The 19,684-nt window shown below is 41.6% G+C and overlaps 4 protein-coding genes across 13 annotated transcripts in view; 2 read left to right on the top strand and 2 right to left on the bottom strand.

Moving 5' to 3' along the window:
- The first annotated feature begins 364 nt into the window (after positions 1 to 364).
- On the top strand, positions 365 to 4,861 carry atf1 (activating transcription factor 1). Of its 2 annotated transcripts, none has more exons than XM_037251573.1 (7): positions 365 to 672; positions 2,383 to 2,505; positions 3,189 to 3,280; positions 3,361 to 3,488; positions 3,574 to 3,753; positions 3,862 to 4,015; positions 4,110 to 4,861. In XM_037251573.1, exons 2-7 carry the CDS (start codon positions 2,383 to 2,385, stop codon positions 4,252 to 4,254), a joined length of 822 nt encoding a protein of 273 aa, XP_037107468.1. In that variant the 5' UTR covers positions 365 to 672; the 3' UTR covers positions 4,255 to 4,861. The 2 variants fall into 2 exon arrangements, with proteins under 2 accessions (XP_037107468.1, XP_037107469.1); XM_037251574.1 differs by having other exon boundaries at positions 367 to 672; positions 3,868 to 4,015.
- LOC119122905 (methyltransferase-like protein 7A) lies at positions 4,217 to 6,501 on the bottom strand. The gene is made up of 2 exons (XM_037251578.1): positions 5,880 to 6,501; positions 4,217 to 5,285 (listed from the first exon to the last, which is right to left on the bottom strand). Exons 1-2 carry the CDS (start codon positions 6,375 to 6,377, stop codon positions 5,052 to 5,054), a joined length of 732 nt encoding a protein of 243 aa, XP_037107473.1. The 5' UTR covers positions 6,378 to 6,501; the 3' UTR covers positions 4,217 to 5,051.
- A 408-nt stretch (positions 6,502 to 6,909) lies between these two features.
- On the bottom strand, positions 6,910 to 8,571 carry LOC119122904 (methyltransferase-like protein 7A). Of its 2 annotated transcripts, none has more exons than XM_037251577.1 (3): positions 8,234 to 8,571; positions 7,496 to 7,693; positions 6,910 to 7,326 (listed from the first exon to the last, which is right to left on the bottom strand). In XM_037251577.1, exons 1-3 carry the CDS (start codon positions 8,528 to 8,530, stop codon positions 7,093 to 7,095), a joined length of 729 nt encoding a protein of 242 aa, XP_037107472.1. In that variant the 5' UTR covers positions 8,531 to 8,571; the 3' UTR covers positions 6,910 to 7,092. The 2 variants fall into 2 exon arrangements, with proteins under 2 accessions (XP_037107472.1, XP_037107471.1); XM_037251576.1 differs by having other exon boundaries at positions 7,475 to 7,693; positions 8,234 to 8,569.
- Positions 7,216 to 19,684, top strand: part of scn8ab (sodium channel, voltage gated, type VIII, alpha subunit b) — a 33,282-nt gene continuing 20,813 nt past the window's right edge. For 3 of the 8 annotated variants that reach the window (XM_037251560.1, XM_037251554.1, XM_037251559.1), the window contains exons 1-5: positions 7,216 to 7,343; positions 12,910 to 13,247; positions 18,783 to 18,901; positions 19,006 to 19,095; positions 19,184 to 19,312. In XM_037251560.1, coding sequence (XP_037107455.1) covers positions 12,966 to 13,247; positions 18,783 to 18,901; positions 19,006 to 19,095; positions 19,184 to 19,312 — 620 coding nt within the window. In that variant the 5' untranslated portion in view covers positions 7,216 to 7,343; positions 12,910 to 12,965. Of the gene's footprint in view, positions 7,344 to 9,372; positions 9,862 to 12,909; positions 13,248 to 18,782; positions 18,902 to 19,005; positions 19,096 to 19,183; positions 19,313 to 19,684 lie in introns of those variants that run through there. The other 5 variants (XM_037251553.1, XM_037251555.1, XM_037251556.1 and 2 more) reach the window with 3 other exon arrangements.

Here is a 19,684-nt window from a genome sequence, read left to right as displayed (position 1 = left end):
TCATTTAAGAATTGTAGTATACTTAACTACACAATACTTGGTGACATTTTTTTACATTACACTTCATAAATACTCCATATATTTAAAAAACAAAAATTAATATTAAAATAAACCAAAACAAAGCGTTTCTATACGAAATCTAACTGGTTTTAATCAACAAAAATCCAAACGAAAATTAAAACAAATTATAATGAAAGAAATAAAACCCATAATATGATTATGCCTTGCTTACTTGGTGAAACATTGGTGTTATGTTGACATAAGACATGTGTAGTGACGACTTCATCCAGAGAGGCGCTAGCGCAGCCGAATGGACGTGAGCTGCTGTTCAACCACAAGAACAAGAAAAGGAGGCGGGCGGAAGGCGGGGTGACGTGCCCATCCTCTGTGACGTACTTTGTCACAGAGACTCTGCCGTACGAGGCCTAAATTTATGACGTCAGTTTTTTTTTCTGTCGGACACTATCGATCATAGATATTTTGTGAACATTTTCGGGCTGGATACTAGCCTACTGTATCCGACAGCTCCCGGTGTATTTCTAAATTTGAGTTCCAAAGGTTTTTCACCAAACCCGCGGAATAACTTTCCTCAGTATTTGTTACGTGAAAGTCTAAATACGAGTTCTCCCAAGCCCACGCCGTGATCGGGAGCTGTACGGCGGCCTTTGAAAGGTAAGTTTGTCCCCGACTGTTGCGTTCGAGGTCGCCGCCTGCTCCGCCGTGGTCGTAATGGCGGCTGTTGCTTCGTTTAACTCCTGTTCGCGCCTCACGAAGGTAAGGTGGAGTTCGCTTAAATGGCTCCCCCGTGTCGCTGACGTCTCTTGACGCGGCCAACCGAATGCCAGTGACAGAGTTGCACACATTCGCTCACCAGAGACTTACACAAGTTCGTCCGTGCTGTGAAGCACAGTGGGGGCACTTGGCTCACGCATGCCCCCCCAAACTGTACAGTTGAGCGCTGCAAAGAGTCAACATCCGCTTTTTGTCATTGTTTTTTTTCCCAAGTTTTTTTTTGCAACCAACAAGGCAAACTAGATGCCTTTGCAAAACCAAAAGCACGCAAAAGACTATTTCGCCAACGTTTCTTGCAGTTGGAGTTGTCCACTTTTTTTTTTTTTTTTTTTTTAAATGTTAAACACAGCAACTTGCGATGCGGGGAAGGAAGGGGGTTTGTTTAAGGACGTCACAGAGTGCGGGGCCTACTTCCGATTTAATAATGATCCAGAGTTGACTATTTCAAAAGCGACTAACGACAATACCACAAGAGGAAGTCACGCTTGTGGGTCAAAACGATGAATCCATCAACTTAATCATTTGAACAAAATCTGATTGATAGCCAAAAAAAAAGCCTGCCAATACTCAAACCATATTTTAGTGGCTGGAAAATTGTCGTCGTGCCAAATCGGAAAAATACTGCCTCTACTGTTGCTTTTATTAAATCTGAAAATAGAACAGCATAATATTTTTTTTTTTATGAGCCAAAAGTGTTGTAGCACTCTAACGTTATTGCCCTAAAAACACAAGTAACTCATAATTCATCCATCTTGTTTCTCCCCAAATTTGGTTATTAAATTATAAAAATTGTAATTTATACTTTGTCATGCTTTGAAGTGAGTGGAGATTTTGCTCTATTTATAAAGCACTTTAAAAACATTCACAGCTGCATACAAAGTGTTTGAAGTAAATATCAGGGATACAAAAAACACAAATACATCTATATAATAATATTAAAATAAAAACAGTAAACACAATAGAATGCTAAAACAATGCTGAGTGAAACGCGACAGGGAAAAAAATGTATATTCAATGTTTAACATAGAGGTGTAGGAGCTTAGCAAGGTATGGTGGGGTGAGTCAATGTAAAACTTTAGATACGGATAACAAGGATGAGATGGACAAGACCAAAATCCATAAATTCTGCACATCAGAAATTATAAAGTGGAAGAGCAAATTAATTTTCATGTATGCAAGATGGATTTTTTTCTGCTTAATTCTTATTCCACAAATGCAATATTAGTCAGAATATTGCATTTAGACTAGCGGGGGTCTTCTACTCTAAAGGGGAAAATAATTTCCGTGTTTCTGGTTTCCGTCGGCCATGTTTCTCAGTAACGTGATATGCTTCTGTCTTTGCTGACTCAATTGCATATTCTTTGCTTTCTCGATCTTACTCAACATCTCACCTCTTCCTCATTTCAGTTTGTTTGCAGGCAGAGATGCCAAACACATTAGTAATGCTAATTGAACCTTACGGCACACTCATATTCTGAAACATTATCTTGGTTCATTGGCAAAATGTTGTTTCATCACCACATTTGAACAAAGTGTCAAGGTTAGCAATCGGGTTTTGAAGGAGGTGTGTGTTTGTTTTTATTCTCGTAGATGTCACTTGGTGGTTCTCCTGTGACCCTCGTCCAGCTGCCAGGGGGCCAGCTACAGGTTCAAGGAGTGATCCAGTCTCCACAGTCGTCGGTCATTCAGGCCCCGCAGACGCATACTTCACAGGTCAGACCAGTGGCAACTTTCAAGTAGTGCTGTGCGATATGAATAACGTTATCCCGATAATAGTATACAGCCCAAAATAGTATTTTTACTTCAATTTAAAGAAAATAAATGGCACGTTTTTCTTGTATTTCTTCATTTATAAAACAAATATTAAAATAAGACACAACATTTTATTTAGAAAACAAATGAAAATGACTAAAGATACATCAGATTAAGTAAATAAAGTTTTTTAACCAATAATGAATAAATGAGTTTCAGGAACACAAATTCATCAGCTTGTGACAAAATGAAACCTCTTAAAAGTCATTTGCTCTTTTATATTTTGTTTTCTTTTGACAGACTGAGATAGAAAACAAGCTCTTATGTGAAACTACTGTTAAAAGGGTTTTCCCCCCTTTTCATCACTTTGTGGTTTTCATATAACTTTGGTACTTTGTTGTTGCGACTCCAATCTGTCTTTAAGCTGTAGACCAAACCAAACCACGGTTTCCTCTTTTTGGCCAACTATAAATTAATCAATTGGGTCCTAATCCAAATGATTTAGTCTCATATTATACAATTGCGTTTTTTCTTTCGCACTACGATGTACTGTATATCGTAATCGCACGGCACTACTCTCAATTAGATCATCGGTCTTTTTATGATTCTTAGTGCTAATTATTTGCCGCACTTTCATGGTAAAGGGTTCAGATAGTGAGGATTCACAGGATTCATCAGAAAGTGGAACCACACCACAAAAGACCAGAGAGCTTCTGGCCAGGCGACCGTCGTACAGGTGAGGAAACCAAAAGCTTACTCAAAACACCATCGGTTCGAGGTCAAAGCGCCTTAATGCCTTTTTTGTTTGTTTTTTAGGAAAATCCTGAATGAGCTTTCATCTGAGGGCGTTCCACACAGTGAGGGCAAAGACAGCTCGACAACCACAGGAGTGACGGGCGTCACCATCCCCGCACCCATCTATCAGACCACCACCGGCCAGTACAGTACGCAATGCTCCTCGACTCCACGCACATCCGACAAATGGGCTCTGACATGATTTTGACCCCAAATTTCCTCCGCTTATTCCAGTCACCGTAACTCCAAATGGAACCATCCAGCTGACAAATCCAGGCCCCGATGGAATCCAGGAGCTTCAGGTTGCCATGGCCAACCCGACCGGAGGCCAGCAGGGCACCACCATCCTTCAGTATGCTCAGACCCCTGACGGCCAGCAGATATTGGTACCAAGTAACCAGGTGGTTGTACAGGGTGAGAGATGATTTCTTTTCGTTTTTTTCCCCTCTTTGCACACCAAAAATGTGACCTGATCTAAAGCCATGACACAAATGACCACAGTCATTGTACTCTTTTTCTAAGATGCAGGGGGAGAAGTACAGACGTATCAAATTCGTTCAACGCCGACATCGGGCTCTCTGCCCCAGGCCTTAGTTATGGCTTCGTCTCTGGGATTGCCTCAGAGCAAAAGTGAAGATCCGACGATGAAGAGGGAAATAAGACTTGCGAAAAACAGGTGATTGCATCGCAGTATCTTTATAGCGGAATGGTGAAAAATACATTCGGTGACTGCTTTTCTCACCACTTTGCCCCGTTTCTCCTCGTCACAGGGAAGCGGCCCGGGAATGTCGGCGGAAGAAAAAGGAATATGTCAAATGCCTTGAGAATCGAGTGGCGGTGCTCGAGAACCAAAACAAAACCCTGATAGAGGAACTGAAAAGCTTAAAGGAACTTTATTGCGTCAAAACAGGGTAAAAGTGCAAGTGCAGAGACTCGTGTGCTAGCGGGAACAGCTCTCAGCTTTTTTGGACACCCTCGTGTTTCTGGGAACGCTTCAGGTTGACATCCACAATCTTTTTACTCCGCTCAATGTAACAATGATATAGACATATATCGAAACAAAAAGAATTTGGACTTTTTTTCCAGCTATTTTTTTTATTTACTAATGCTATAACATTTATAGTTGTGTATATTTTTTAAACTGGGAGGTTTGAAATGATGAGCTTTTTACCTTTTGACTCTCAATTTCTAAATGCTCTTGTTTAAAAAAAAGAAATGCTGTTTGGTGTTTTTTTAGGTCTACCAACAGCATTTACAGAATCGACTGTATTAGTTCTATGTGAACACGTTTGCTACACAGAAATTTCTATTATTCCCAATAAGGAAATGTTACAATTTTCATACTTTGTGCAAAGGGATGTAAAGGGTAACAGAATTACAGTGTGATTGTTCATTCTGAGACAATCTGGACAAAATATTGCACAGTGTCAGGGTAATATGTTGTTTCATGGTGGAAAGGGCGGCCTTGTGGAACAGTGTATGAAATGTTGCTGATGATGTAAGTAAATAATATATATTTTCACTCTATCTTTGCTCATCATTTTTTGGCATGAGTGAACGTCTCAGCGAGGCATAGGCAACTTTTTCCTACAACAAAAAAAGGATAATATAAATTGAGTCAAATTGTTATGAATTGCATGTTGGATCAAGTGCTCAGCAGTATGTTAATTGATTTATATCATAAGACTGATGAGAACAGTCTGTCTAAAATTTTACTTGATGGAATAGCCCATGATATGAGGCCGTATCATTAAAGTCACTGGCGCCTCAAAGTGTTTGAGGTGGAGCTCAGAAAAGCCAGCTGACTCCAGCTCTTCCCAGGTCGCTCTTGTAACGCTACACCCATCTCCGATATAGAACCACAAAGGGTCGATTATATATTGGAGGAAGTATGTCCATGTTGAGGGCTTTGACACCACATGTTCCATAAAATAGAAGGCTCCACCCTAGAAGACAAATACAGTGTTAGTGTTTATACATTTAATTCATCAGACTTGGTTTGATTGTTTGAATTAATTTTGCTCAGTGTGTGGAGACTGTGCTTGCATGGTCCCCCAGCATTTGGTTACATTGAAGATGTTTCCCACTCCTGTCATGATCTATATATAGGTATAAGGAGGACTCCACTTCTACAAACAAATTTTAGTCCATCAACAAATGAAATGAAGCCTAGCCTTGTGTCTGGAGGGCAGTCAGAAATATTTTTCTTGTTAATTGTGCTAATTGGGTCACATCTATTTTATGGCCACACATTTTGTGTCCATGTTGTATTCATAGCATGTCCATAGTATGGTTTGTGCATCAAAGGGCAGGTAGCCATGCATCCACAGCCTCCCTTTGCAACATGCAGATGAATTGTATACAATATTTAAAATGTAATGAATAATTGCATTTTAAACATGCATATGTATCGTGCAGGCAGGCCTGCATACCTGCTTTGTCTATTAGTCATGATTTGTGTTTTTGTATGACAAAAATGCAAAGTCAAACTCCTGTCTTTTTGTTTTTTTTTAATCAAGCCCTCATATGAGGACACTCACAGTTTTCAGCACACGCCGAACCTCCCGAAGAACCATCTTCACGTCTTTGACAGAACACAGCACCAACGTGCATACAACAACGTCCACAGACTCGTCATCCAGCTCCTTCATGTCCTCGGCAGAGGCAACCAGAAAAGCCTCATATGTCAGGTGCTTATTTTCGTCCATGCTCTTCTTCAAGTACGTTTCGAAGTGCGGATTGAGGTCCACGCACAGCACCGTGCACCCATACGGGTAGAACTGAAAGTTTGCCCCGGTGCCGCTGCCGATCTCAAGCAGACGGAGCGAACCGTCGCTGTTTGCAAAGCCGTGCACGTTTCGGAAGAGCTCTTTCTTCATGCGGTGCATTTTGTTGTTGTACGAAATTGTGATGTTGTAGACTAGCAGTGGAAAAAGGCGTTTGTAGGCGGCGAGTAAACCAAGTGTCTTCGCCAGACGCAAGGGCAAAGTCAACAACAAGCAAAGGAGCCTGCACGCTTTTAGGAGAAAAGAACTCATACTTAATACTTGGTAGGACTCGGCAATCCCGGTCAGACTTCTGAAAACGAAAGAAAACACGCCTCGTAGGAAGATTATACGCACGAAGTAATCGCCTGATAATGTTTGATGCGCTTCACATAGTCTACCACAAGAGAGCGCTATTGCATCACTGCGACTCCCACTATTGTATGACGTTAACAGGCCGCCATTGAGGTGCGTTGGGCGCCTTCAAAATAAAAGCATTATGACGCACGCACATCAGTGCAACGATAAAATAATCCCTTTTGATACTTAGCCACTCTGTTTCAGCAAAATGCAAACTCTGAGCATTGTAACCAGGAACTTTCTGAAGTCGAGTTGGATCGTGTCGATAACGTTAAACACCAGATTTCTTTTTAAATCGTCTTCTGCTGTTGCATTTCAAAACGAAATATTTTCTCCAACATTTCCAAAACATTCGCGTGAGGTTCATCAAGACTTTAAATAGTTCATTGTGAGATTTTAAATATTTGTTAACCTATGGGTGTTCTGCAAGTGAGCTGGGATAGGCTCCAACAAAAGATACTTTATCAAGACCTGTGTTAGACGCAAATTAATGAGCAGGGTTCCTATTAAAAATGAAATGTGCTTTGAATCCCTTGACTAGAAAAATAAAATGAGCATCAGAAGTGCCTTGGCGATCAGCACTATGGACCAGAGGTGGCCTCAAGTGTCAGGTGAGTGGGCCATAAATCTATTTTACTCCATAACCCATGATGTGTGGTTTGTTGAAGAAGATGAGTGGCGCGTTCATATGTCTTAGTTTGAGGTCAGAGAAGCCGGCAGATTCCAGATGTGTCCATGTTGCCCGGGTGACCTGACATCCATCACCAATGTAGTAGCACACAGGCTTCAGGACGTGCTGGAAGAAATACGTCCACGTCGACGGCTCTGCGACAACATGCTCGAGAAAAAAGAAGGCTCCACGCTGCAAGGAAAATATCGGTTGGTGTTAAACATTTATCTGGACATTGTTGGATTTTTTTTGGACTTAGTTTTGTGCCACTAGGACAAGTTAGCATCTCTAGGAGTATAAAATATAACAAGGGAAATTCTATGAGAGAAACTCGACTTACAGGCCTCAGAACGCGACGCACCTCCCTCAGACTTTGCGAGACATTGTCCACCGAGCAGAGCACCAACGTGCACACCACCACATCCACGCACCCATCCTCAAACGAGCGCATGTCCTCCGCTGAGACCTCCACAAACTTCTCATACGTGATGTGGGGGTTCTCGAGCATGTTCCTTTGCAGGTACTTCACATAGTGCACGTTGTTGTCCGTGCAGATCACCTGGCACAAAGAGATCAGAACATATTATTCCAGTCAGCTGTAGAATGGATTTTAAAATCCTGCTACTGGTGAATAAGTCACTGAATGGTTTCGATTCTGAATACATTGAAAACATTTTTTACAAATAAACACGGTAGGGTTGTAAGGTCAGCATACTCAGGTCAATTAGTGATGCCCAGAGCTCAAAGCAAAACATGAAGAATCAGCATTTAGCTGTTATGCTGCGCACAAATATAATAAGCTGTCAAGAGAATTTATGTGGGAATGCTTTTAAATTAAATTAAAAAAAAAAAACTTTTTCCCCATACCTATGATCAAGGTCTTAAAGCCTTTCTATAATCAACATTTCGAAAACCTTGTTCTTGCACTGTGCGTTCTTTCGTGAACTACCTTTTGCTTTCAAATGTCTTAAATTCTTCAATTCCTCCCAAATTTTCTTTTAAATGGCTTGGATTATTATTTATTTTTTTTGTACTTTAAATGTTGTATTTTGAACTATGTAAAGCAAGCACATTGAGCTATGTTGTAAAGCTGCCTTGCCTTGCAACCAGCCGGGTAAAATCTGAAATTGGAGCCGGTGCCGCAGCCGACCTCCAAGATGGTGAGCTGCTGTCCGGGTTGCTTGAACTCAGACAGGCACGCGAACAGCTCCTTCTTCCTTTCGTGCATCTTCTTGTTGTACAGCTTGGAGACATGATACAGGCAAAACGGAGCGACATGTTTGTAGAGTTTGTACAAGCCCACGGCTTCCAGCAGGTTCAAGGGCACACATAATACTCTGACGACTAAAGTACAAAATGTCATCAGAAAAGACATTTGGAACCAGAATGTGACCATCCAGTCTTGGCTGTCAATAGATAACTGCGCAAGTTAAGTTGGACACCGTCATCAATGTCGCAAATGCCTATGACATTTCAAAAGAAAACACAAGAACTCATTAACTAATCGTGCAATGTTCATTTTCACTGCTACAGTTTGCTTACAGTATGAAAGAATTACTGGCCGTCTATTCGTTTGTTCTACATTGAAGCAACCGACACTATATTTTATATATCTAATATATTCTAATATTACCGCCAATACTACAACCGGAAGCTCATCTGACAAGCGTCAACTTTTAAGCTGTAGTGCGATCAATAGCCGCTAGAGAGCAGAAGAGCTCATAAAACAATAACCATAAGTTGCCGGCGAGGTCAAACTTGACTTTAGTGATGGGTGAATGGGTGACATTGACATACGAGTTTGATTTGAACACGCTCGTCACTCAAGTCATTCATATCAGCTCTCCCCGTTGCTCGTTACTCAAGTCATTCATATCAGCTTTCCCCGTTGAAATCAGTAAAAAGCCGTTTCAACCACCAAAATCGCTATAGGCCTATGTATGCGTAATATTGGTTCCATCAAATTGTATTCATTTATTCCCAACACTATCTCTCCATTTGTAGTGTTTGTTTTTAGATTTTTGTTGCTCAATCAGAGCTCAGTCTCTATGTTCTCCCATGTATCCGTGTTCCATAAGATAATTCATAATGCAATGATTATGATGATGATGACTATCATTATTATGCATTTTCATTTCTGTTTTCCTCCATTTTCTAGAGCCCTTATCGTCAAAGGTGAACTGGTAATCCCATCTGACATTGGGTTGGACACTCTGTATTAAATAGAAAATGCATATTATAAGACCGACAGCGCCACCTGGTGGGACATCGCCCCGAGGTAATGCGGAGTCTTCACAGTACGGGATTTCTCCTTGCATTGATCCAGGGAGGTGCAACCTTGTAACGCTCATGCTTGATGATCGAACATTTGACTCTAATCGTTAAATTTTCAAGTCTCGTTTTGAGGGCTGCGCTTGAACCAAATTGATCTTTCCGTTGAGCGTTCCCGACAGCGCCCAGGCTGTCCAGCGCATTTAGAACTTGTATCACCTGCGTTGCTGCGGTCTTCCATTCGTTGTTGAGACTGCAGGCATTTGCCGACACTCCCTAACAATTTGCCCAGAGTCATCAATTATGCAGGGCAGCCGCGCGCACGCCGAGCCAAGATAGCAGCTGCGGCTTGAGCATCGGCAGCAGCAATATGGCGACAACCGCAGTTGCTCCGCACTCTTTTCTACACCTGCATTCCTACGAACGCCGTGCGGATTCTTGTTGAGGCGCGGGAAAGTAAGTAGTCAACCTGTTTTAGCGCTTTGTGCCATCGTTCGGTCGCCGCGCGGGTCGCAGTCCTACTTTGGCCACTGACTGCATCCCGTTGCCGCAGAACGCTCCCCCTCTCAGCATCCTTCCTGTCTCCCACGGAGGGATGGCGCGGGCTCACCAAACTCTGCTTTGTACAATAACGACAAGACTGTCGCTAATCTGAACGTGCGTTTGCTGGCTGGTGATCTATTTTTTTTTTGAAGACGGTAAAGCGAGAGTCAGCATGTTTGTTTGGGGTGTTGGCCTTGCATGTTCGGAAAGACATGAGACTGGTCCACACAGCATACGCAGATACAAAGTGTGATCAAACTTCTCCCAGTGGCCGCAGTGACTATCCTGTTTCCATTTCTGATGATGCCTTTCCATCATGATTTTTTTTTCCTTTTGATGCATCTCATCACCCCCATCTTTGCACCATTGTCCCCCCGAAAAGATGCGTCTTTACTTTGGGAATACTCGCGGTGGCACCCCCTTTTGTTCATTCCCCCCTCGTGTGCTCCATTGGGGTGTGGTAAATAGCCCAGAGGAGGATTATTTATAAATGTATGCTCTCTGCGGTATGGACCGAGTTCTGCTGATTTGGGCTGCTTTGAGTTGTCAGGATATAATCGCTGCCCTATATGAGTTAATGTGGTCCCATAGCAGCAATATACTGTTCCATACTGCAGTAGGTCATTTTAGACTTTGGCTGTACAACACTTTGCTGCTACCGAATGCCTCTTACATGATTTTGGATACATCTTAATGATGAGAAGAAGGGCGAAAACGTCGCGTCGTATATGTTCCGACATTAGCGCATTTATTTTGGTGGATGCTCCGAACTCATCTTTTGATCAGTGCATGAATGAAATTGCACACATAGGTGAGTGTGTATGGGAGGTTATTTGAGGCCTTTATTATTTGGCAGCCATTCTCATCAGTGAGGCTGGACACGGGCCTATTCGATTTTAAGTAAGATACAGCAGTGCAATACTTGAAAAAATGCATTTCTGGAGGAGCGGGGGTGACAGAAATGAATTATGAACTCCTTTGGTCCTGTTGGTTATTATCTAATTATTTACTAATGAGGGAATGTTGTGGAAGCTATTGTAATTGTTGGTTTACTTTATTTAATGCATTTGGTAGAACCTCCAAGGTCAAACACAATCTGTTAGGGGACACTGGTCTGCCAGTCGATTTGATCTCATTTCAACAGGTTTAAAATCTTTACATTCCTAAAAGTCGTAGAAGGAAAAAGAAACGTTGATCACTTTTAATAACAGAATGTAAAAAACAAAACAAAAACTTGGGCTGTATTCAATTAATCAATTTCGTCGTTCTGCTGATTTTTATCATCCGTCTGGATTTAATAGGTGATTAATTGGGCCTTAAGGCCAAAGTCAAGTCAAAAATATTCTGTCCATTAATATGTTCTAAGTGCCCAGACATATTATTCTGGATAATATGGTGTTTGCGGAATATGAATTAAGCAAAAAAAAAAAAAAAAAAAATCCACCCGTTTTTATCCATCTTGCAGGGCGGCCATTTTGCCTTATATTGCCTCTTGCTTTTGACTGAAAATGCCAACACAATGCCCAAGGGCTCATATTAATCATACTAATCAATATTCAATAGAATTCAGTGTTTAGACTAGTGGGGGCCACGTAAAACATATTGTGTGGAAAATGTTGTACTTGACTTCCCCTTGAATGAAAATGAGGCCAAATTCAGTGCAGTATCTGGTTGCAACAGCAGAGGCGCTATTTATTTAGTCTCAATTTTGCGGTTGAAAGACGGCCCACATTGAAACCAATGTCAGACTCCTCAAGACAACATTATACCGTCCGGCCCATTAAAAAAGGAAAAGGCAAATTTTTTTTTTAAGGCCTATGTTTGTTCAAAATTTACGCTGCCATTGTATATAAAAATGTAATATCTGGAATGTACAAAAGTCACAAGCACTCAAACCATGTTCTCAATCTTTTCATGACAAGAGAATAACTTTTCTCATTATTATGTCAAATTCAACTTGAAATTACTTGAATTTATGGAATGCAAAATCAACTTTAGTTATACAATCCTCAAGTCTACATCTTGAATTAAGTTTGCCCTTCACTGCTTGCATTTTGGTGGTAGCAGCAATAAGAAATGACTGCAGGGGATGACAGATCAGCGTTTTATATTGCAAGCCGTGTGTGTGTGTGTGTGTGCGTGCGTGAAGTGTGTCTCTAATCAAAGTAACTGTGGCTCCTCTTCCTCTTTTGACCAAATCCAACCAACTCCAATCAGATGTCAGGTAATTAGACAAACGGAGGAAGAGGAATGAAGCGGCTTTGTGTCAAATGATGGGATGCAGACAGCGCTGTGTGTGTGCGCGTGTGTGTGTACGTGTGTGTGTCTTACCCTGCACAAAGGACACAGCGCCTCACTGAACATCGACAAGCTTTTTGGGAGACAAACGAGACTCAGCAATTATTTTTTTTTCCTCGTCTCCGACCCACATGACTCTTAATACATTTTGTTTGAGATTGCTTATTATTGAGGATTCATTGTGGAGTGTGTCTGCCCAGGTTGTAATCAAAAAATGCCCCGCTCAGATTGCATTGTGACGTGTTGTCCTGTGGACTCATGAGTGTATTGACGACTCTTCCACAGTCTTGTCCAGTGACACGGCCGTGCTTCTGCATCCCACTTGCAATCACCTTGAAAGTAGATCAATGGGTGGAAGGATACTTGGAGGTTGAGCGAGGTTGGGTTACTTCAAGCGCAGTTCATTCCTCTTCTGGGTGGTGCTGAGGTGATGGTACTGAATTGTTGGATCAATCCGCCCGTGGACTTCCTTCTTGCTTATTGAATTTCACGTCTGTAACATTGCATTTGTTCGGCCGAGCAATTTAAGCAGCTCGCGGAGTGGAAAAGAATTTTCCATCCATTTTCTACCGTGGCTCCCATTCAGTTAAGCAAACATGCAAAAATAAATCTTTTTCGTTGATGTAAATGATTGTCTTATTCATAAATGCTTTTGTCTTTCAGAGCTGGATGTCTGCTATGGAAAACAAATAAAGAAGAACTAGCTGCAGGATGAAAACATGGCCGCACCCATTCTTGCACCCCCAGGACCTGACAGCTTCAAGAAGTTTACCCCGGAGTCGCTCGCTAACATCGAGAAGCGCATCAATGAAGAGAAGAACAAGAAACCAGCCAAGCCCCGGTCGGACAGCAGTCATCGCGACACGTCAGACGACAATGAGCCCAAGCCCAACCGGGACTTGGAGGCTGGCAAGAGCCTGCCCCTCATCTATGGCGATACTCCAAATGGCTTGGTGGCCACACCGCTAGAGGATTTGGACCCCTACTATGTCAACCAGAAAGTTAGTCACTCACATCGTGCAACATTCACACAATGTCGCTCAAAGAATCTTTTTTTCTTCACCACCGGCCTTCAGAGCATCTAATATGGTGCCTGATGATATTTTCGTTTTATTAGCAGCGATGCAAATGGCCACGCTACAATTGTAGCTATTAGTCTACTTGGCTGGTTGCTAACATGCTAAGCAGTTCTCCGTCACCTCAACTAGCATTTACATTACACGCACATGAGTTACCCATAATTTACTCTTCAATGACATCTGACGAGGATTTTATTCTAACCAACCTTTGGAAAATTACATTCAAGTCTAACTTCTAAAGAATCACTTTCGCCGTTTCCTTGTATTTCCACACGTGTGTAAATGTCGCTATGATTGAAGAAAAAAAAATGGTGTGTGATATATTGAGTTTGATGGGTTTTAGCCTTAATTAGAAGACACTTTTTAATGGAAGTTATTGTTTAACCTTAATAGCAAGGATATAAAAATCTTTAATCATTCCAAGCACATTTCATTGTCAATGATGTCACGTAAAACACCAATGTGAGGCCCGGTCATTCAGTTCTTCTGGTGCCTGTTTCTGGGAAATTTGATAGAGCAACTTTTGCAGATGGAAGTGGAGAGGTCAGGACAGAAGCATAATGTACCTGTACCCTTGTTTTGTTCTGGTGAGCCACGGGAGGAACTAGTCTTTGTGTATCGTAGATTGCTTGTCTGATTACCTTCGTCAAGCACAAAGGTGAGCGTTTGTGTTTTGATTAGAATTTTGAGGCTAATAGGAAAATCACATTAGAAAGTTGTCGAATAAGAGAACATTTTTAGCAGCCACTTTGTTTTTGTGTTTGTCATTGATACCAGAACATCCGGTTTAAAATCATATGTTCATCAATATCTACTCAGAGTTCTATCCTGTAAAGCTCGACGCAGCACTCGAATACTTCGCGAGCCAGTTGTGCTGGTGAGGTATCAAAAGATGTTGTTTAATATTTCTCTATTTTTGCAGCTGCTACTGACTTTATCACACCTACAGTATGTGGGCGGCAGTAAGTTGGGCAGCAGCTCAGTCTTGTTTGCTTGCGGACTCTTGAGCTGCCCGTTCAAGACCTGCTGCACATGAATAATATGACTGTAACTGCTCACAAAGTCTTCCACAATTGTACCCAACCGCCTGAAATATGTCCTTTATTCCGGTTTACCAACTGAAACACAAATGCTACATTGTATTCCTGGAAAATGAATTAATTCTAATTAATTTCATTTCAATTTGGTTCCATTCTTTGGGATTACAATTCAATCCAGTGTCACCATGTTTATTCACGCTATTCAAAAGGTCTCGAAAGGCCAAACTATTCAAGTTAAATAAACTCAAAGCAACAACAAATGATCAGCAACACCAACCGATTTATAATTAGAATACATCGCTCAGAAAAAATGATGCGATATGCACCTTGATGCACGATTCTAGAAGAGAACATTTTAAAACCGATTTTCCGATTCAGATCGATTTTTGTTATCTTGCACTATAAAGGGCCACCATTTCTTAATAATATTATCTTTTACAGATTTTTTTTAAATTTAATAATAGAATGGAAACAATTCTCCAAGTCACACCAGATTTGTACCAAAATGAATTCATATAAACAGCCAGACCGAGAAATGGAAAACAACATTGGCACAAATTGTCCTGACTGTCATGTGCAGTATGACTTCTTCTCCAGCCATTAACTCACATCAAATGCAAAAACTAGAAATGATCAGTTTGCATGTATTCTTCAGTTTTGCTGCGGTTAGCGCTTCTATTTAAGTCCCGCCTCCCCTTGTTTGACTGTGATTGGCTATCGTTTTCGCCACTGTTTATGCAATCACTGAGCTATCTCTCTGTATGATGGTGCAACAAAAATATACAGCAGCATGTAAAATGTCATTTCCCCTTGAGGCATTCAAAATAGTACAATGAATTGGACGAAAATAAAAACGTGGCTTCATGTTAGCGCCAACTCCTCTTTTGTTTTCACACCTCCACGGGCGACCATCCCCTACACTTGACCGACAGTTGTCCTATCACATAGCATCACTCTGTTACATTGTGTGTGTGTGTGTGTGTGTGTGCGTGCGTGCATGTGTGTGCGTGTGTGTCACGATCAGATGCAAGAAACCTGATCACAGCACTCGTGCATCACAAAGAGAGGAAGAGGGGCCATTGGTGAGGAGGAGAAATGCAGCGTTGCAGTTCTTCTTTTCCCCTGTGATGCCTTGTAGACTGGCTGGGCTTTTCAAACCGCCTCATGTGATTAGAACAAGCTGCTCGAGTCATCCGGCAAAAGGACTCGGATGGGATGGATGCGGCAGCGCGTTTTTACTCATGAGCATTTGGATATGCAGAATTAAAATGACGATGGCAGCTCACTGCTCGCGTTGCTTCCTGTAAAGGACACAGCTCTTAAAGGGCAGTTTTGGTTTGGTTCGCAGCACATTACTCACGACACATGACAACCAAAAGTCTTTGTCTCTTTTTTCCGCCACCTCTGTTCTTTTTTCCAGGGTGTAGTAAATTAGAGCAGGGGCCTGGCTTTAGTGCTCTGTCTGAGTCCTCAGTCTCTGATGACACAGCATCCTGCTGCACAGAGTGAGGGAGGGATGGGGTGGTGTGTGTGTCTGTGTGTGTGTGTGTGACTGTGACTGCGCGCTTGGTGGTTGCTATAAAGAAGGAGGGTGGGGTTTTGCATCAAATTGTTCGGGTAAAGATTTGGAATGATGCATTTCGAGATCATTTGCAGGCATGGCGTAGAGTCAGTCTGAGCGTCAGAAGCATTCATCTCTGCGTTTAAAGCATTCTTGGCCCACCATGTATTTTTGCGACTTGCACCATTGATTTAGGAACCACTGTCAGCTACTCATGACAGCATGGGCGCCACTCCAGCTAATGTCAATGCTTTCCAATACACAATGTCATAATTCTGCAAAGAGGCCTCTCGTGTAATTTTTTTGCACTGTGTTACTCTTTGGTGAAGGTCACTTGATGCTGCAAGTCACGACGAGCTAAACGCACGCAAATTTGAATGGTCGTTTTGAGTCATTTCAAAGAAATATCCACTGATAATAACAGCTAATAGTCGGCTGATTAGAAAAGCCTTGGCCCACTTTCCATCCATCTGTCCGTCCGTCCGTCCGTCTGTCCGTCCCTCGGTCCATCCATCCCTCCCTCCCTCCATCCCACATTTGAGTCGTACCCCCTCCGCAGCTCCTCGGTTTTCCTTTCCGCATCACAACCCCTCACCTCGGCCCCACCTCTTCTCTTCCTTGAGATCTTTCCTGCTGTCCCACCCACCTTGAACGCTTGTTTCCATTCTCCACTCCTGCTTGCTGCATTCTGCCACCTAATTGATTGACCGTGGCTTTTTTAATAAACGCAAAATGTCGTCTGACTGCTTTGCCTCAAATCAGGCCAATAAAGATTGCCCTTCTGCAATGTCTTTGTTTGAGGGTACATTCTTTAAATGAGAAGTTCATAATTCATCACTTATAGACACTTACTGCTAAATATTACCCAGAAAGTCACAGTGTCCATTGTGGGGAGAGATGGGACAAAGCAAGCTTGCGTCATTTTTTATTTTGTATCGTGTTTAAACTGCACTACGTAGCTTCAGCTTCTTATTAATACAAAAATCATTTGATAGCTATTCTTTAAAATTTGTTATGATATTTTGTTATTATATACTTTGCTGTTTTTTCCCCAAATCACTCAGATTTAGCAGGGTTGTTAAAAACAGCCAATCAGAAATCACTTTAAACAAAATAATAGTCTGTATGAATTTTGTGAGTCCAATTTCCACATTCTTGTTGTATTAAACCGAATAATGCATTGTTTAAAAGAAAAGCTAGTTTAGTGATGCCAAAGATGCTGACCTTCAGTTCATACGTGGCACGGCATTACTCTTAATTCCATTGGCTGTCACTGTGAGCTCATTTTTAAATTGCTCATTATTCATATCTCCTTCCATGCACACACTGTATTTGCTTTGTCAGCAAAACTCTTCTTCTGACCTCTGGGAGACATGAATTTAGATCATGTGCGTTCATCTGGTGTTGATTGTGTGGCGTATTATTGATATTATGTGAAGAGTGTATTGAAGGTGAGCACAGAGGTGCCGAGACGTTATAAGTTGTGCATTTCACTTCAGAGTGAAATTCTGGATTTGGGATTTTGGCTGCATATTAAAACAAAAGTTTTTATTGCTACTCTCAGACAGTGCGTCAGAGGCTTTTATGGTTTGGCTAGCCTTTGTCGTGTGCGTTAGTGATATAGCTTGAAAATGACAAAACTGATGGCGTGATGTGGCACATTGTATTTTTAGCACATCCTAACAACTCGCCGTGCTAAATTAGCATTACTGTTGCGGTGCTTTAACCTCTTGAAGAAACAGATTGAACATAAATAGTTCAACGTGTTGACGGAAAATATAAGAGCACGCAATCATAATCTATTTATCCTCAATGTCGACTGATTTATATTAGTGCCGTAACGATGAGCTCAAAGAGGAGATAGTTATGTATCCCGCGAAGGAGGACAGTTATACTGCCCTCCAGTGGCCAAAGCAGGCAGACCAGATGAAGCACCATTTTATTGATGTGGTTTAATTCTATGTAATTCTTTTTTTATTGTGCAATTACTGTATGTCTATGTAGAGAGCTCCTATTCCGCATGAAAATACACATCACCGATATTTTTTCTTTTGGGTGAGGGCCAAGGAAGCTGATTTGTCTTTTGTCTCACATGCGTTTTCAATTGAACTCATAGCTCAAGGCATTGCTGCATTTGTTTATCTAAATAAATGTATGATAAGGGTCATATGTTTTATCCCGTCGTGTCATATCTCACCCAAAAACATGCGCATGCACACTCACACTCCAGTGCCCAGCTCAACTTGGCCCACTGCCGTTTATGGGTGGGGAGTGGTTGCTGAGAGCATGGAGTCAGCAGATCTGCCACTGATCAATGACAGCATTTGCAGTTCTCTTCCAGTAAAAGCTTTAAACCTGGGCCGAAGAGCCTCATTTGGCAAGCGCAGAGTGGAGCTTCACATGCATCTATCTGTTTGTTGCCTCTGTCATGGTGAAAGCACTGCAGGACTGATGCAAGCAGCACCTCTGTGCTGTGTTTGCGCCGCGTCCTTCGTGAAGGGGAGGGCCATTACATCACACGCTGTTTTCTCACAGCAGCCGGGGTAAGGTAGAAGACAATGTGGAAAGCAAGTAACATTTGGGTAGGAGGGGGGTGGGGGGTTGGTTCATGAAAAGAATCTCGATTTAATTCATCCATACCCGATATGGACTTGTCATGTGTCTCGTGAGAAGCAGCTCTGTATTTGGTAGGCGAACACAATGCAGCAGAGGCCCATGACTCAGATATAATCTCACCAACCTCAGCCAATCGTTGTTTAAGAAAAAAAATGGATCTAAATATTGTAATATATGCCATATGTTTCTGCAAATTACCATGTCTCTTTTTTTTCTCTCTCTCTCTCTCTCTTTCTGCAGACATTCATAGTGCTAAACAAGGGGAAAACAATCTTCCGCTTTAGTGCCACGCCCTCCCTGTACATCATCAGCCCTTTTAATATTTTCAGGCGAATAGCAATTAAGATTTTGATACATTCATATCCTTTCAACTTCAAGGTTTGCCGTTGTTTGAAATAAAAACTCTGTGATGAATTAGCACACGGCACGTACAAACATGTATGGATCCTTAACGTCCTCTCACGTTATTCAGCATGATCATCATGTGCACCATTTTGACCAACTGTATATTCATGACATTTAGCGACCCTCCAGAGTGGTCCAAACAAGTGGAGTGAGTACCCCGCTTATTTGCATTTGTATAAAAAAAAAAAACACTAATCTTGTCTCTTTGCAATAACTCTCATATTATATTTTTCCAGGTACACCTTCACTGGTATCTATACATTTGAGTCACTCACAAAAATTGTGGCCAGAGGTTTCGCAATCGATGGATTCACTTTTCTGAGAGATCCATGGAACTGGCTGGATTTCATGGTCATTTCTATGGCGTAAGTATTATGTTGTTATAAAAGACAATTTGAAACTGTGGGGGAGTTTTCAATCGTAACTTTTTAGTCATTTGAGTGATGACAAAATCTCCTCAAAAACACTCCTAGCCTTAAAACACTTCATTTATTCTGTTTATGTTTTGTTGCCTCCTTGTTTCAGCTGTATTTGAAGCCAACAACTGCCCGGCAGCTATATGCACCTAAGCAGAGTTAGCATTTTACATAGGTTAGCGATTAAATAGATTGAAATTGACAGCTAATGTTAAAAATATTTGCATCCGTAATGCAACTTACATGACAAACTTCTCATTTGTCATTAAAGTGTTTAACTGTGTTTTATGCAGATACATATATGGGCCCGAAATCTGAATT

Source organism: Syngnathus acus, chromosome 5, assembly GCF_901709675.1.
Source record: "Syngnathus acus chromosome 5, fSynAcu1.2, whole genome shotgun sequence".
Lineage (NCBI taxonomy): Eukaryota > Metazoa > Chordata > Actinopteri > Syngnathiformes > Syngnathidae > Syngnathus > Syngnathus acus.
This window is presented reverse-complemented; position numbering and strand designations above follow the sequence as displayed.

What these genes read in the sequence shown, in the direction of transcription:
- atf1 (XM_037251573.1), top strand. Translation starts at nt 2,383, where the DNA reads ATGTCACTTGGTGGTTCTCCTGTGACCCTCGTCCAGCTGCCAGGGGGC. An exon ending in CGCAGACGCATACTTCACAG is followed by an intron (nt 2,506 to 3,188) that starts GTCAGACCAGTG and finishes TTCATGGTAAAG; the next exon opens with GGTTCAGATAGTGAGGATTC. An exon ending in GCCAGGCGACCGTCGTACAG is followed by an intron (nt 3,281 to 3,360) that starts GTGAGGAAACCA and finishes TTTGTTTTTTAG; the next exon opens with GAAAATCCTGAATGAGCTTT.
- LOC119122905 (XM_037251578.1), bottom strand. Translation starts at nt 6,377, where the DNA reads ATGAGTTCTTTTCTCCTAAAAGCGTGCAGGCTCCTTTGCTTGTTGTTG. An exon ending in TTCGGCGTGTGCTGAAAACT is followed by an intron (nt 5,286 to 5,879) that starts GTGAGTGTCCTC and finishes TTTGTCTTCTAG; the next exon opens with GGTGGAGCCTTCTATTTTAT.
- LOC119122904 (XM_037251576.1), bottom strand. Translation starts at nt 8,530, where the DNA reads ATGGTCACATTCTGGTTCCAAATGTCTTTTCTGATGACATTTTGTACT. An exon ending in TTTACCCGGCTGGTTGCAAG is followed by an intron (nt 7,694 to 8,233) that starts GCAAGGCAGCTT and finishes TCTTTGTGCCAG; the next exon opens with GTGATCTGCACGGACAACAA. An exon ending in TGCGTCGCGTTCTGAGGCCT is followed by an intron (nt 7,327 to 7,474) that starts GTAAGTCGAGTT and finishes TTTTCCTTGCAG; the next exon opens with CGTGGAGCCTTCTTTTTTCT.